This window comes from Hippocampus comes, unplaced genomic scaffold (assembly GCF_001891065.2).
Source record: "Hippocampus comes isolate QL1 unplaced genomic scaffold, H_comes_QL1_v1.1 scaffold100, whole genome shotgun sequence".
Classification (NCBI taxonomy): Eukaryota; Metazoa; Chordata; class Actinopteri; order Syngnathiformes; family Syngnathidae; genus Hippocampus; species Hippocampus comes.
Genome location: NW_017805282.1, coordinates 475,972 through 489,860, shown reverse-complemented (window position 1 = coordinate 489,860; position 13,889 = coordinate 475,972). Strand labels below are relative to the sequence as shown.

The following is a 13,889-nucleotide window of genomic DNA, read 5'->3' as shown; positions in this document are numbered from 1 at the left end:
CCTTTGAGCAATTCCCCAAAATGCACTCCCGTCGGCCATATTGGAGGGCTGTTATAAACAAGCCATACACGAAGTCTATTCGTGGGCTGTTATAAACAAGCCATACACGAATGGCTTGTTTATAACAGCCTTCCAATATGGCCACCGGTAGTGCATTGTGGGTAATTGCTAAAAAGGACGGAGCCCTCCATTGTCCTATTTTGCCGGTTGGCAGTTGGCAAAGCAGCTGAATGGTGCACTGGCGCCATCAACTGTTGATGTATTGCCACTGCAAGAAAACATGCACGGCGCTACACTTGAGCTAGCTTGTGCTACAGAATGTGTTGGTCGTCCTCAGCTGATAGTTCCTGGCAGATAAAGATTAAATAACCCTTAAAACACAGAGTCATATTAATAACAATGAATAAATAGCTTCGAAAGACGGAAGAGAATTTTTGAGCAGGTATTGAATTTGTTCTAAATGTTACGCTTGCGTTTATCTTCTCATTTTAAAAGGATGGGTCCCCAGAAGAAACTGAGAGCGGCGTGACATACGCTACTGTGAACCTGAAGAAGAAGAAGAAAAAGGAGGAGGAGAACGGAAAAAAACAGGCCAGTGATGCAGACTCGGTTTCAACCTCAACTTCATCCTTCACTGCCGCTTTCCCGAAATCCAAATGAGGATTTCTTGCTTTCCCCATCTTGCTTTTATTTTGGGATCGTCACATGATAGTATCCCCATTTATTTTTCCAGTTTTGGTATTTTATTTGATCTTTTCATTTCCTGATTTTATTTTGGGATTCCATCTTGATTTTCATCATAAACAGGGACAGGGGAATTTGCAAAGCTGTGAGGGTAATTGTAAACCTTGTTAAAAACTTCCGGTTGAACACACACAGAGCAGCAACACATACAAACATCCATGGGAAAATATTCTTACTTCGAGTGGGAACAACAAATGCAGTAAATTATCTTTTTTTTTCTGGTTCCAGTTTAAAGCTAAAGTATAGGTTGATAAATAAAGAACTTCAGAGGTTTATTTGGAGGGGAAAAAAAAAACTTATCCTGAAAAGGTATTTCACAAACATCTGTCATTTCATCAAAAAAACCTTAAGCTTACCTGGCCGCTAAATTCATGTTTGTGGCTGCGCAGGTGGCTGAAGAGGGAGAGGAGGTGGTGACCTACGCCGCCGTCAGGACACCGGCCAGGATCCCGCCTCAGCAAGATGGCAGCCAGTGAAAAGACAATCAACAGGAAAGGACATGAAGGTGTCATGTCAACAAAGTTAAGGAGCGCCAGCCTTATCGACACACAAACACCAACACGCGCAGAAACACACAGTTTGCGGCTGTCATCGAGTTGGAAAGACGACTCATTTGAATATTTATTCTGCGTTTGTCTGCTCAAACTCGTTATTCTTCAAATAATGGTGACTTTTCATACAACTAAATCCCTGGCAGAGGAAACATGTTTAATGTTTAACACTGAAAAAATACCGCAAGTGATCTTTGAACCGCATGCGATTGGCTTTATGGACTTTTGATTCCATGACAAATCAAAGAAATAAGCAGCCAGTCAAAGTCGTAGGAAAGTAAGTGCGAGTGAAAAGACGATCATTTCAAATAGCACTGAGACCGTGGGAAGGAAATGAAGATGCTTGCTTTACATGAATGGAAATTAAGTTAAGTTCAATTCACGTTTAAAAAAACCCCCCCCCCCCAGCCCCCTTTTTGGGTTTTTTTTTTTTTTTTTTTATGAGTTGGGCAACCTTATGTGTCACACTGACTTCCAACTATGAATAACTTTTTCTGGCAAAGTCACCCCGAGCAACACATATATAAACAACATATATAAAAAGTCTACACACCCATGTTCCCACATTTGTTTGGGAGGTTTTGTTTGGGTCGGGGCAGCCCAGTGGTCGACTGGTAAACGCGTCGGCCTCACAGTGCAGAGGTACAGGGTTCTATTCCAGCTCTGGCCTTCCTGTGTGGAGTTGGCATGTTCTCCCCGGGCCTGCGTGGGTTTTCTCCGGGTACTCCGGTTTCCTCCCACATTCCCAAAAACATGCATGGCAGGTGAATGAAACACTCTAGATTGTTCCTCGGTGTGAGTGTGAGCGCGGATGGTTGTCGATGTGTGCCCTGCGATTGGCAGGCAATCAGTTCAGGGTGTACCCCGCATACTGCCCGATGACAGTTGGGATAGATTCCAGCACGCCCCACGACCCTTGTGACGATAAGCAGATCAGAAAATGGAGTCTGATGAAAGCAAGGTTGAAACATTTGGACCTAATTCCAAAAAAATGTAGCTACTGTGATGCATATTACTGGCGGTGTCATGAACAGGGACTGCAACTGGCAGGTTGAAACATTTGGACCTAATTCCAAAAAAATGTCGTAGCTACTGTGTTGCATGTTACTGGCGGTGTCATGAACAGATACTGCAACTGGCTGGAGGCAATTATGATCAGATCCAAATAGCAGTCAGGTTCACAAAAAAGCTTCAGATTTCTGCAGGAGAGCAACATGTCAAGGAAAGCCTACTAGATCATCTTAACTTGATTTGGAGTTAATGGAGGAGAGGGGGGGAGACTTTAAATGTTAACATTTGTGTGCTGCTGGCTCATGTAGAACTTGAGTTGCAATTCAATTGGTGCATTCGACACAACCCCAACTGTGGCTGGCAAAGGTGTGCACGCTTGTGCAACATTTTCATTTATTTTTACTTCCCTCCTTGAAAAAGAACATTTTTGATGAAGTTTGATGAGAGATAATGTTACCCTCTTTGGGTTTTTTTTTTTTACATTTGAACAGGGGTGTGTAACCTTTTCAAAGCCATTGTATGTATATATTTTTTTCTTGACAGCTGTGAAAATAAATGCTTTCTTTTTGGGGAAAATAAATGTACCTTTTTCTCAAAATAAACACAGTCCTGAAAAAATTATTTGAAATGCTCAACAATTTAACATTATGGCGTAAGAGTAAACACCCTTTGAATGTTTCCACAGTGAAGACACTTGACAAATGCGTTTAATCAACTTTATTCACCAAAGGTCTCAAACAATTTAAACGCATATGGGACATTACACGCTATTAGCATCTACTGGATATAAACATTTGTGCAAAGATTACAGAGTCACAAAAAACAATGTGCGTGGTTATTAGCTGTGTGATTAAAAAAAAAGTAATTGCTGGGAGATGATTGCAAAAAAAAAAAAAAAAAGAAAAGCGGCCATGACGTTAGCTTGCTAGCTGGCTAGCCGGCAAGGGAGACGGCGCGAAGCTTGTGTGGCGCGGGGCTGAGCGTGCCGCCCACCATCGGGGTCAAGTCCAGCTCGTCCTCGGGGACCCCCGCGGGGGGGCGGAAGCGGAAGTGCTGCAGCAGCGTGACGAAGAAGACAAAGAGCTCCATGCGGGCCAGGCTCTCTCCCAGGCAAACCCTGCGACCTGCAGCGCAGCAAGCAGAGGGCCATGCCGTCAGCCAACCATTATTGGTTTATTTTTAAGAATATTCAAACTACTCTCTATACATAAGATAAAATAGTGTCAATTTCTGCCTAGCAACAAGTGACGGCGCAAGTCTGCCGTTTGCCGCACCTGCCGAGAAGGGCATGAAGGCGTCGTGCTTGACGAACTTTCCGTCCTTGTCCAGAAAATGCTGGGGATGGAAGGAGTGCGGCTTCTCCCACACGCTGTCGTCGTGCAGGACGGACGTCAGGAGAGGGTACACTGTCGTGCCCTAGGTGACAGGGGGGAGGCATTTTTAGCAGCGGTGGGATGTAACCAACAACAAATATTCGTTGGTGGTACTTTTTCAGGTATCTCTACTTGAGTATTCAATGTTCAGACCATTTTTTAACTCGATACATTTGAAAATGAATCTCCGCTGACCTCTATTTTTTGTTGTGTCCTATCATTGAATCTGGGATCTTGTTAAAAATTCATTTCAAATTATTACTTTTTTTTTTTTACTTTTGTACTTGAGTACATTTCAAAATCTGTGCTGTTTTTTTTACTTTAGACTGTCTAAAGCGGATTCAGGGACTGAGTTGAGTTGATATTCACCGTTTTAGTTTTCCTGTTTGCTTTTTAGGGGTAGGGGGGCATCAAAAACCGCACTTGAGCATCTGGCACGAGTCGCCTCACCACCGCTGCATTCGAAGTTGATCACCTTTGTTCCTGCCGGTGGCTATCTGGCACAACTGCAACGCACACTTAGCTAGCTATTTATGCCAATGCTTCCCTTCAGATAGACTGCTGTTGTGGTTGCTTTAGAGTGCCTCGTTGTCAGCTGCAAGGGCACACAAGTGCTCATCATGCACACAGATGAAAGTAGGAATGAGATTTTTTCCCCCCCTAAAGTAAGACTTGACTACTAACAAATTGACCGCATTTTCCATTTTGCTGACCTTCTTGATGAAGTAGCCGTGGAAGGTCACGTCCTGGCTGGTCCGGTGAGGGAGCGCCATGGGAATGATGTTGGCGAGCCTCTGCGTCTCATGGATGACGGCGTCGGTGTAGGGCAAGTTCTTGCGGTCTTCCACCTGGACCTGACGATCTCCGATCACTTGGTTCAGCTCCTCTCGGATCTTCTCTGCGGGTTCACAAAAATGAGCAGGGTAAGTGTAACTCACTTTGTAACCAAGTAGACGGTACTTGATCATCTGCGTGTTCTTCCGTCTTTCTACTTTCAATTGGCAATCAAACATCCCAACGTGTAAAGTGACAGATTATTGAGTTGCTTTTTCTTTTTTTTTTTTTTTTAATCCAACACAAACATGGGAGGAACACCTGATTTTCCTAATGTCACGGTGCCCTCAAGTGCTTAGCAGCTGTGATCTGCTCAACGGGTAGGAGCTCTTAATCTTGAAATTATTACTGCGGAGGAGAGAAAAGGAAAAGAAGGAGGCAAAGCAGAACATGAAACAGACAAGCCGTGGTTTGCGTTATTGGTTCAAGAAAAGTCCCAAATCAAATTGATAGCCAAGTGGACAAAGAAGGATGCAAGTCCCTCTGTGGACAAACTTCAAGAATAAAACTAACTAGTTATGTACATGCTAATGTTATGATGCTCATATGTTTTAAATGTTTAAATGTCATGTTAGCCTGGAGGTTAGCTTCGTCGTTAACTAGATTTTGCCACGTTTTAGGGTGTCCAAGTGTGACTTTTTTTTTATTTTTATTAAACACCATTCAGGACATGACCCTAGCAATTAGCTCAACATGCTAATGATAACGTAAAATGCAATCTGTCAACCTCAAGTACCATGTGTTCTATAAATGTGTTGACATGGAGCCAAACTAGCAACCTTAGCCTAGCTTAGCATAGCTTAAAGTGTGCTTGAGCAATGTGGTCATTTTGTTGAGGGGGGATAAAGGCCTACTTCTTAGCTAGACGAGAAAACAAATGAATGTTATAATGTGATAAAGTTAATGGTTTGATGTAATAAATTCAATCTAATAATTTGATAAATTATCAGGCTCAAATGGGATCAGTTTAATTTCTGCATTTGCCAAAAAATAAGCAATTCATTTCAGTTCAGCTCACTCGTGCACCCCTTTTATGGGTATGTTTGTCTTTTAAAACTTAAATATTTTTTAGTAATTATTTTTATTCATTTAACAGTTTATAGTTGGCGTGGCTAGTGACTTTGATAAGACACAAAACAGTCCGCACGTGAGCTGAACCAGAAGGAGCTGCTTTAGTTTATGAGCGGGTAAAGGTAATGGATGATGGTTTCCCAAGTGCGTAAGCCATTTTCACACATTAAAACATGAAACTTGTCACATTAAGATGTGAAATAAATAACGTTGTAAGCTTCCGCATTTTCACGCATTGATGGCGTGACTGTTGGCTTTTGAGGTTTTCAACCTGGTTTCAAGACCTCAATCCAAAGACGGGATACGGAGGAAGAGAATCTGCCGTGTGAGTTACGCAGGGACTTCGCTTGCTGCTGTTGGCCTTTTTAGAGTTAAGTGAATGAGGCAAAACTTCAAACAAGTCAACATTCAGTTTGGGGCTATGATTAAAAAAAAAAAACAACAACCGATGCAGAGGTGGCACACTGTTCTTGTTACCTTGTATGTGGGGATACTTGGCCATGAGGAGGAGCGCCCATCTGAGCGTAGTGGAGGTGGTTTCTGTGCCGGCAGCAAACAGGTTGGAGACGGTCATGAGAAGGTTCGCATTGTGGAAGTGACCCACATCCCCGGTGTCCTGCGCACGGGAAAATCAATCACTCGACTTTGCTAGCCGTTGAGAGTTGTCACGTTAGGTTGCGCTGCGCCACCTCCTGCTGCTGCTGTCGGAGGAGGAAAGCGTCCACCAAGCCTCGGCTGCTCTGCGGGTTGAAAGTCTCCTTCAGAGCCTGGATCAGTTCCGTGGCCTGCTTCCGGTTGGCCTTCCCCAGATTGTGGAGCTCCTCCCTGGCCGAGGAGAACCACTTGCCGAGCCACGGGAACATGTTGTACAACTGAGGAATAGCAACATTTTGACGCAGGCCTTGAATCGATCTGGTCTGCGGCAAAATCACGTTGTGTGGAAAAGGACGGCACTCTACCCACCAGCAAAGATGGGCCGCCCACGATTTGAATGCTTCTGCTGGTGCGCTGCACCATGGCGGTGAAGGCGGGGTCGTCGTACCGGAACCTGCTGCCAAACACCAGCGAGCAGATGATATTGGATACGGCGTAGTTGACCGGCTGCTGCGTGTCGAACGCTTCTCCTGAAACCAGAATCGGTACTGTCAAAGAAGACAGTTGAAGTAGGAGGGGCTTCCATACCACTTTTCATCAGACAGATAGGAGCATTTGCTCCTGAGTAGTCACCGATACCAAACACCGATACCACAAATACTTTTGATCCATAAAATGAACAAATAAGGCAATGACAGAATACGATCTTGATTTCTTTCTGCTCTCATCAGCAATTTTACTGAACCACAATGTGAAACTGCAAAGCCAAAATTTTAGAAATTATAGGAACATACAAGTACAAAAAGTAGGCAACAGGTGAATGCATTGAGCTCCTCTGTGTTGCATGTGCTCCAGCTAACAGTGAAAAATGAACCTTTTTGGTGGGCTTTTAATATTTTCAGCGTGCACATGGTTGACCGGAGTTGTTGAAGTTGCTGTGCGTCACCTCTGAAATTCCTGAAGACTTCCAAGAGGTGCTGACATTCCTCGATGATCTTGTCCTCGCACGCCTTCTTTCCCATCCCAAAGTCTCTCAGGTTGGTCAAAGTGAAGCGTCGCATCTCCTTCCACGACTCTCCGTTGTTCCACAGGACACCTCGGGTGAGCCACACGAGGTCACGCATTCACTTCCCGGGCTGGCCGTGCACTCGATCGTTGCCGTGTTGCTTACCGTGCTCTAGCTTGACCTCCTTGGCGGTTTTCAGAGGTTCTCGTTCTCCGAATTCTTCAGCGTGCTGGATCAGGGCCTCTTTCACTGTCTTATATCCGGCCAGAACCACCACCTTATTGGGGCCCATGTGGAAGGTGAACACCGGACCGTACTTCTTGGACATCTTGGACCAAAGAGGTGAAAGTGCGCGCCAGAGTGAACAAAAAACAACAAAGCAAACTAACTGGTTGAAATTCGTTGTTGCTATTTTTTTTTTTTACTTTGGAAGGACACCAAAAGGGTGCAACCTGGGCTACAGTCCCAAAGTGCACAAATCATAAGTCCAAAAGTTCACAAATAAAATTCCAGGCTCATTATCGCGCATCACGAATGAAGCCTGTTGCGGTATAAATTGCGTTTCAAAATAAACGCCGTGTTCGAATTTATTTACGACTTCATATAGTGGACTAAAATGTCCAGTGAAAATCCCAAAGTAGTGACTCGGGAAAGGGTGAATGGTAACGAACGCCTTCATTCGCAACGCTCCGATCTAGCGCGTAAATAAAGGTCGTCCGCGGGGTGCATTCGAGGACGCTCACCTGCAGGAGGGTCTGGTGCGGTCCGTTCAGGTTGAGCTGGAGCAAGTTCCCGAGCAGCGGCAGCGGCCTGGGACCTGGGGGCTCCTGTCCGCCGGACTCCGGTGACCTGGAGGCCGACGACCAGGCCATGTAGCCGACGAGCAGCACCAGCGCGGAAGCGAGCACGTAGCTGGAGCTCAGCGGCAAGAAGGCGACCGAAACGTCCATGTTTACGAAGCTAAAAAAGACGCCCCCGAACTTCTCCGTGTGCGCGTGACAGCTCAGAAAGTCACTGAGGTCAGACGGACCAGCCTCCACTCGCAAAGTTTCAAGTCAGGCCAGCCTTCCACTCGCAAAGTCCAACCCACATCAGGGCGGGGCGCGACGGGAGCTCAAGTCGAAAACGTCCCGCAATTTCTGCGTCGTTCGTTTTGGAAACACGATGAAGTGTTGTTGGTGTCCTCCTCAGAATCAATCACAAGAAACGGCCAAACGCGCACACAAGATTTGGCCACGACTTTGGCACGTGCCCCACACTGCTCTGATCAATATTGCTTATCCTGAAGAGGGTCGCGGGTACTTGCTGGAGCCTAACCCAGCTGACTTCGGGCGGAAGGCACACCACACCCTGAACTGGGCACCAGTCAGGCGCAGGGCTCATATGGAGACAAACAATCATGCACACCCACATTCACACCGTCACTGAGTGGGACCCCATCCCGCGCTAGCTGCACCCAAGTCCTGCTCGAGTATCACGAAACCATTAGCGACTGAATATGGCGTGCGTGGAGGAATTGGTGACATGTCGAACCCCCCCGCACCTCAACATAGTTGCATTGTCCTTAAGTTGTTGTATAAAGTCATTTTAATTAACTAAAAAAAAAAAAACAAACACAAATTTCACTCCATAATATTTATGAATACATATCGTAACTCTGAAAAATTGAAAGAATGATTAGTTAATTTCTCCCCCTTCTGGTGCATGTGTGTGATTTGGCCACAAGGTGAGAGTATAATACAGGTGTCAAAGTCAAGGCCCGGGGGCCAGATCTGGCCCGCAACATCATTTTATGTGGTCCGCGAAAGCAAATCATATGTGGCAACTTCCATGACCCTTGCTTAAATTCGTACCAAATTTTCAAATTGTCATGCAATAAATAACTGACATTTTGCGATAACTTTGTCACCCGGTTTACACTCACTTGAACAATAATTGAACAAATAGTTAAGTTTCAAGTCAGGCCAGCCTTCCACTCGCAAAGTCCAACCCACATCAGGGCGGGGCGCGACGGGAGCTCAAGTCGAAAACGTCCCGCAATTTCTGCGTCGTTCGTTTTGGAAACACGATGAAGTGTTGTTGGTGTCCTCCTCAGAATCAATCACAAGAAACGGCCAAACGCGCACACAAGATTTGGCCACGACTTTGGCACGTGCCCCACACTGCTCTGATCAATATTGCTTATCCTGAAGAGGGTCGCGGGTACTTGCTGGAGCCTAACCCAGCTGACTTCGGGCGGAAGGCAGACCACACCCTGAATTGTTCACCAGTCAGGCGCAGGGCTCATATGGAGACAAACAATCATGCACACCCACATTCACACCGTCACTGAGTGGGACCCCATCCCGCGCTAGCTGCACCCAAGTCCTGCTCGAGTATCACGAAACCATTAGCGACTGAATATGGCGTGCGTGGAGGAATTGGTGACATGTCGAACCCCCCCGCACCTCAACATAGTTGCATTGTCCTTAAGTTGTTGTATAAAGTCATTTTAATTAACTAAAAAAAAAAAAACAAACACAAATTTCACTCCATAATATTTATGAACATCGTTCTTGACAAGCTTCCCATCCTTATCCAGAAAGTGGTCGGGGTGGAAGGAATACGGCTTTTCCCACTCGCTCTCGTCATGGAGGACGGACGTCAGGAGGACGTAGACGGTGGTGTTCTGCGCAACAGTAATCTCGAGAGACAGTTCCAGTCCTGAGAAAAGGTTTTAGTGTACCAGTCTTACCTTCTTGATAAAGTATCCTCGGAAGGTGACATCCTGGCTGGTCCGGTGAGGGACGGCTATGGGTGCGATGTTGGCCAGCCTCTGCGTCTCGTGGATGACGGCGTCGGTGAAGGGCAGGTTCTTGCGGTCCTCCACCCGGACCTGACGATCCCCGATCACCATGCGTACCTCCTCATGGACCTTGTCTTTGTGGGTGAGCCAGGCCTTTAGGTTATGATGCAGAATACTTGAGGTCTTTTTTTTTCTGGTCTTACCTTGGATGTCAGGATACTTGGCCATGAGAAGCAAGGACCACCTGAGCGTAGCAGCCGTGGTGTCGGTGCCGGCGGCAAAGAGGTTCTGAACTGTCCACATCAGGTTTTCGTCATGGAAGTGACTGTTGGTGATCCCGCTCTCCTGAATGCACCAATAGACCAGCCATTAAGCAAAAGATGTTTCAGAGGTTGCCTAAAGGCACCTAAAGGACTTTCAGACCACGAGATACCAAATTCTTGGGTCTGACGAGACAATCGTGAAGTCTTTGGTGTGACTGCGAGTCGCCACATGATCACATTTTCCAAATTAATCTGGACTGAGGGGAAAATGAATGCTGTCAATTTCAGAAGCATACTGGATGAAAACCTGTTCCGGTGCATTCTTGACCTCAGACTGGCCTGACGGTTTATCTTTTTCGCAGTTTTATCAGCCCTACGCACACAGCTAGATAGGAAAGGAGTGGCTTCAGGATAACACCATGAATGACCGGTACATGACTCAAATCTGAATATCTTTTCCTTCGACCTGCACAACTTTTGGGGGATTTACCTTGTACATTACCGTTTATTTTCCGCACTATGAAGTGCACCTAAAAGCATTCCATTTTCTCAAAAGCCGACAGCGTGCCTTATAATCCGTGGCGCCTTCTGTATGGATCAATATTCAGATTTTTTGGACGTAGTATTTTTAAATGTTATAGTTGCAGCGGTTGTGACATCTCTATGTAAATAAAGCTGTATTGTATTGTATTCCCTTTAGCGTAGCTCCATCTAGTGGTGTGCCCTATATATGAAAATAGGTTTAAAATGCGCCATTCATTGAAGGTGCGCCTTATACTCTGAAGCGCCTTATAGTGCGGAAAATACGATCGTTGTTTTAGTTTGACCGGTGCAACTTTTAAGGCATTGGGGGCGGTCGCGCTAGTCCTTTTTTAAACGATGCCACTTCAATCTTTGCACCTCCAGCTCTTGCTTGCGGATGAAGAAGGCATCCACAAGGCTTCTGGGCAAGAGCGGATTGAGGCTTTCCCTGAGTCGGCTGAACATTTCCAGAGTCGTCTTTGTGTAATCAGCCGTCAATCGGAAGAATTCCTTGTTCTGTGGCAGCCACTTGCCAAGCCACGGGGACAAGTTGAACACCTGGGGAGGGAAGTATGACCGTCACGCTAAAAGATTGCTATTGGAACGAGGAGCGATACCGTGAACGCCGATTTGACACATATGACTCTATGTTCCAGATGCATGAAGAATTTGAATGATGATTTCAGTACCTGGGCAGAAGGTGAGCCTGCCAGCTGGATTTTCCGGTTCATTCCGTCCACCATGGCGTTGAACTCGGGATCATCGTAGTTGAACCTGTCCCCGTAGACGATGGAGGTGATGATGTTGGAGACCGCGTAGTTGATTGGTTGCGTGGTGTCAAAGGCGTTGCCTAGAATACAAAATCATAAAAAAATAAAACAATTTTGACGTGTACTTTGAGATCCTTATCTGGAAATTGCGGATGTCATCCATACGTCTTCAACCCGCTTGTCTGTCCCTATTTATTTTTATTTTATGTATTTATTTTTAATTTTTATTTATTATTATTTTTTTATTTATTTAGGTATTTATTAATGACAATTCTCCGCATCAATGCAGTCCACGTTTTCAATTTAATATGACCATGTGACCAGTCCTGTTGTTTGTCAAGATGCAATCGACGACGGTTGGAAAACGTGTAGCCGTAGTGTCCCGTTAAACAGAAAGCCTTACCTTTGAAGTTCCTGACGACTTCCAAGAGGTATTGACACTCCTCGATGATCTTGTCCTCGCACGCCTTCTTTCCCATCCCAAAGTCTTTCAGGTTGGTCAAAGCAAAGCGTCGCATCTCCTTCCACGAGTCTCCGTTGCTCCATATGACACCTTGGGGTTGAAAATCAACTTCCATCATGGAGCGGTGCTCCAGAAGGTGATTTCGTCTGACTCACCGTGTCCGTCGTTGTACTGGCTCACAATGCGTAAGATATCTCTGTCCCCAAACTCCTCCGCGTGGTTGACCAGAGCTTCCTTCACCACCTTGTAGCCGGCCAGGACCACCACCTTCTTGGAGCCCAGGTAGACCCTGAACACCGGCCCGTACTTCTTGGACATCTGAGGATGTGGAAGACAACATGGTTAGTCCCTTAATGTCAAATTGGGTTTGTTTGACTGTTTCCAGCAGAGGTGGGAGTAAGAATTTGGGATATTGGGCTTTCAGGTGGACATTGTGAATTTCTTTTATTTATCTGACCTTCCGGAAATTTTTGAACACCAGTTGTTCATTTTTTTCCCCCCGCACTTTTTGCACATGCTGTTTGACAAGGACCTGAAAGGCAAAATTCATGTTATTAAATTCCTGTCCGTTAGCCAGTTTTGTGATTTTCAAACATAAACATGCAACACTTGTCAGATTATGAAATTCATGTCAAAACCAAGTGCAGCATTATGAATTCCATATCAAACTCAAGCCCGGTTTTTCATAAAGTTTTGCCAAGCAAGTCTTCAAATTGGCAATTCAGTCTAAATAGCCCGAGTCAAGTCATGTGACTCGAGTCCCCCACCTCTGCTCTTTCTAAACACAAGGAGAAGGCGTTTGAATGGTGTGGACCTCCACGAGGGTGTTGTAGGGTCTCTTGAGGTCCAGCTGCAAGAGATTCCCCAGCAGAGGCAGCGGTCTCGGGCCCGGAGGCTCGTTGGAGCTTTCCTGCGGGATATGCGTAAGATATCTCTGTCCCCAAACTCCTCCGCGTGGTTGACCAGAGCTTCCTTCACCACCTTGTAGCCGGCCAGGACCACCACCTTCTTGGAGCCCAGGTAGACCCTGAACACCGGCCCGTACTTCTTGGACATCTGAGGATGTGGAAGACAACATGGTTAGTCCGTCGATGTTCAGTTGGGTCTGTTTGACTGTATCCAGCAGAGGTGGGAGTAAGAAATTGGGATATTGGGCTTTCGGGTGGACGTTGTGAAATTATTTTATTTGTCTGACCTTCCGGAAATTTTTGAATACCAGTTGTTCATCCCCCCCACACACACACTTTTTGCACATGCTGTTTGACAATGACCTGAAAGATTAGCCAGTTTTCAAACAGAAACATGCAACACTTATCAGATTATGAAATTCACGTCAAAACCAAGTGCAGCATCATGAATTCCATATCAAACCCAAGCCCGGTTTTTCATAAATTTTTTGCCAATCAAGTCTTCAAATTGGCAATTCAGTCTCAATAACCCGAGTCAAGTCATGTGACTCGAGTCCCCCACCTCTGCTCTTTCTAAACACAAGGAGAAGGCGTTTGAATGGTGTGGACCTCCACGAGGGTGTTGTAGGGTCTCTTGAGGTCCAGCTGCAAGAGATTCCCAAGCAGAGGCAGCGGTCTCGGGCCCGGAGGCTCGTTGGAGCTTTCCTGCGGGATCCACGCGGAAGAGAGCGCATAGACCAGCAGAAGGACGCCGGCCGCCGCCAGCAGAGTTGCCAAGACGCCCCCGGACTGAAAAGGGAGGTCCAGGATTCCCATTTGTGGTCTGATGAAGGGCGAAGCTGCACAACAACAACAACGACACTAAAATGTTGAGACGTGAAACTTGACACAGTGGATAGAAGGAAAAGGGAGGTCCAGGATTCCCATTTGTGGTCTGATGAAGGGCGAAGCTGCACAACGACACTAAAATATGGAGACGTGAAACTTGACACTG

The 13,889-nt window shown here is 46.0% G+C and overlaps 2 protein-coding genes across 3 annotated transcripts in view; one reads left to right on the top strand and one right to left on the bottom strand.

Annotated features, from left to right (window-relative positions):
- Positions 1 to 1,668, top strand: part of LOC109516713 (uncharacterized) — a 16,116-nt gene extending 14,448 nt beyond the window's left edge. For both annotated transcript variants that reach the window (XM_019871462.1, XM_019871461.1), the window contains one exon: positions 1,134 to 1,668. In XM_019871462.1, coding sequence (XP_019727021.1) covers positions 1,134 to 1,220 — 87 coding nt within the window. In that variant the 3' untranslated portion in view covers positions 1,221 to 1,668. The remainder of the gene's footprint in view (positions 1 to 1,133) is intronic.
- Positions 1,669 to 2,986: 1,318 nt separating this feature from the next.
- On the bottom strand, positions 2,987 to 13,791 carry LOC109516706 (uncharacterized). The gene is made up of 17 exons (XM_019871449.1): positions 13,601 to 13,791; positions 12,802 to 12,897; positions 12,143 to 12,305; positions 11,928 to 12,077; positions 11,444 to 11,604; positions 11,133 to 11,312; positions 9,919 to 10,314; positions 9,733 to 9,852; positions 7,928 to 8,236; positions 7,350 to 7,512; positions 7,125 to 7,274; positions 6,548 to 6,708; positions 6,274 to 6,456; positions 6,062 to 6,200; positions 4,393 to 4,577; positions 3,581 to 3,722; positions 2,987 to 3,430 (listed from the first exon to the last, which is right to left on the bottom strand). The coding sequence occupies exons 1-17, from the start codon at positions 13,709 to 13,711 to the stop codon at positions 3,240 to 3,242; spliced, it is 3,000 nt and encodes a 999-aa protein (XP_019727008.1). The 5' UTR covers positions 13,712 to 13,791; the 3' UTR covers positions 2,987 to 3,239.
- Between the last annotated feature and the right edge of the window lie 98 nt (positions 13,792 to 13,889).

Coding starts and splice junctions, on each gene's coding strand:
- LOC109516706 (XM_019871449.1), bottom strand. CDS start 13,711: ATGGGAATCCTGGACCTCCCTTTTCAGTCCGGGGGCGTCTTGGCAACT. Junction 6,709..7,124: donor AGTCTTCAGGAATTTCAGAG/GTGACGCACAGC, acceptor TTCTGGTTTCAG/GAGAAGCGTTCGACACGCAG. Junction 6,457..6,547: donor TGGGCGGCCCATCTTTGCTG/GTGGGTAGAGTG, acceptor GCTATTCCTCAG/TTGTACAACATGTTCCCGTG.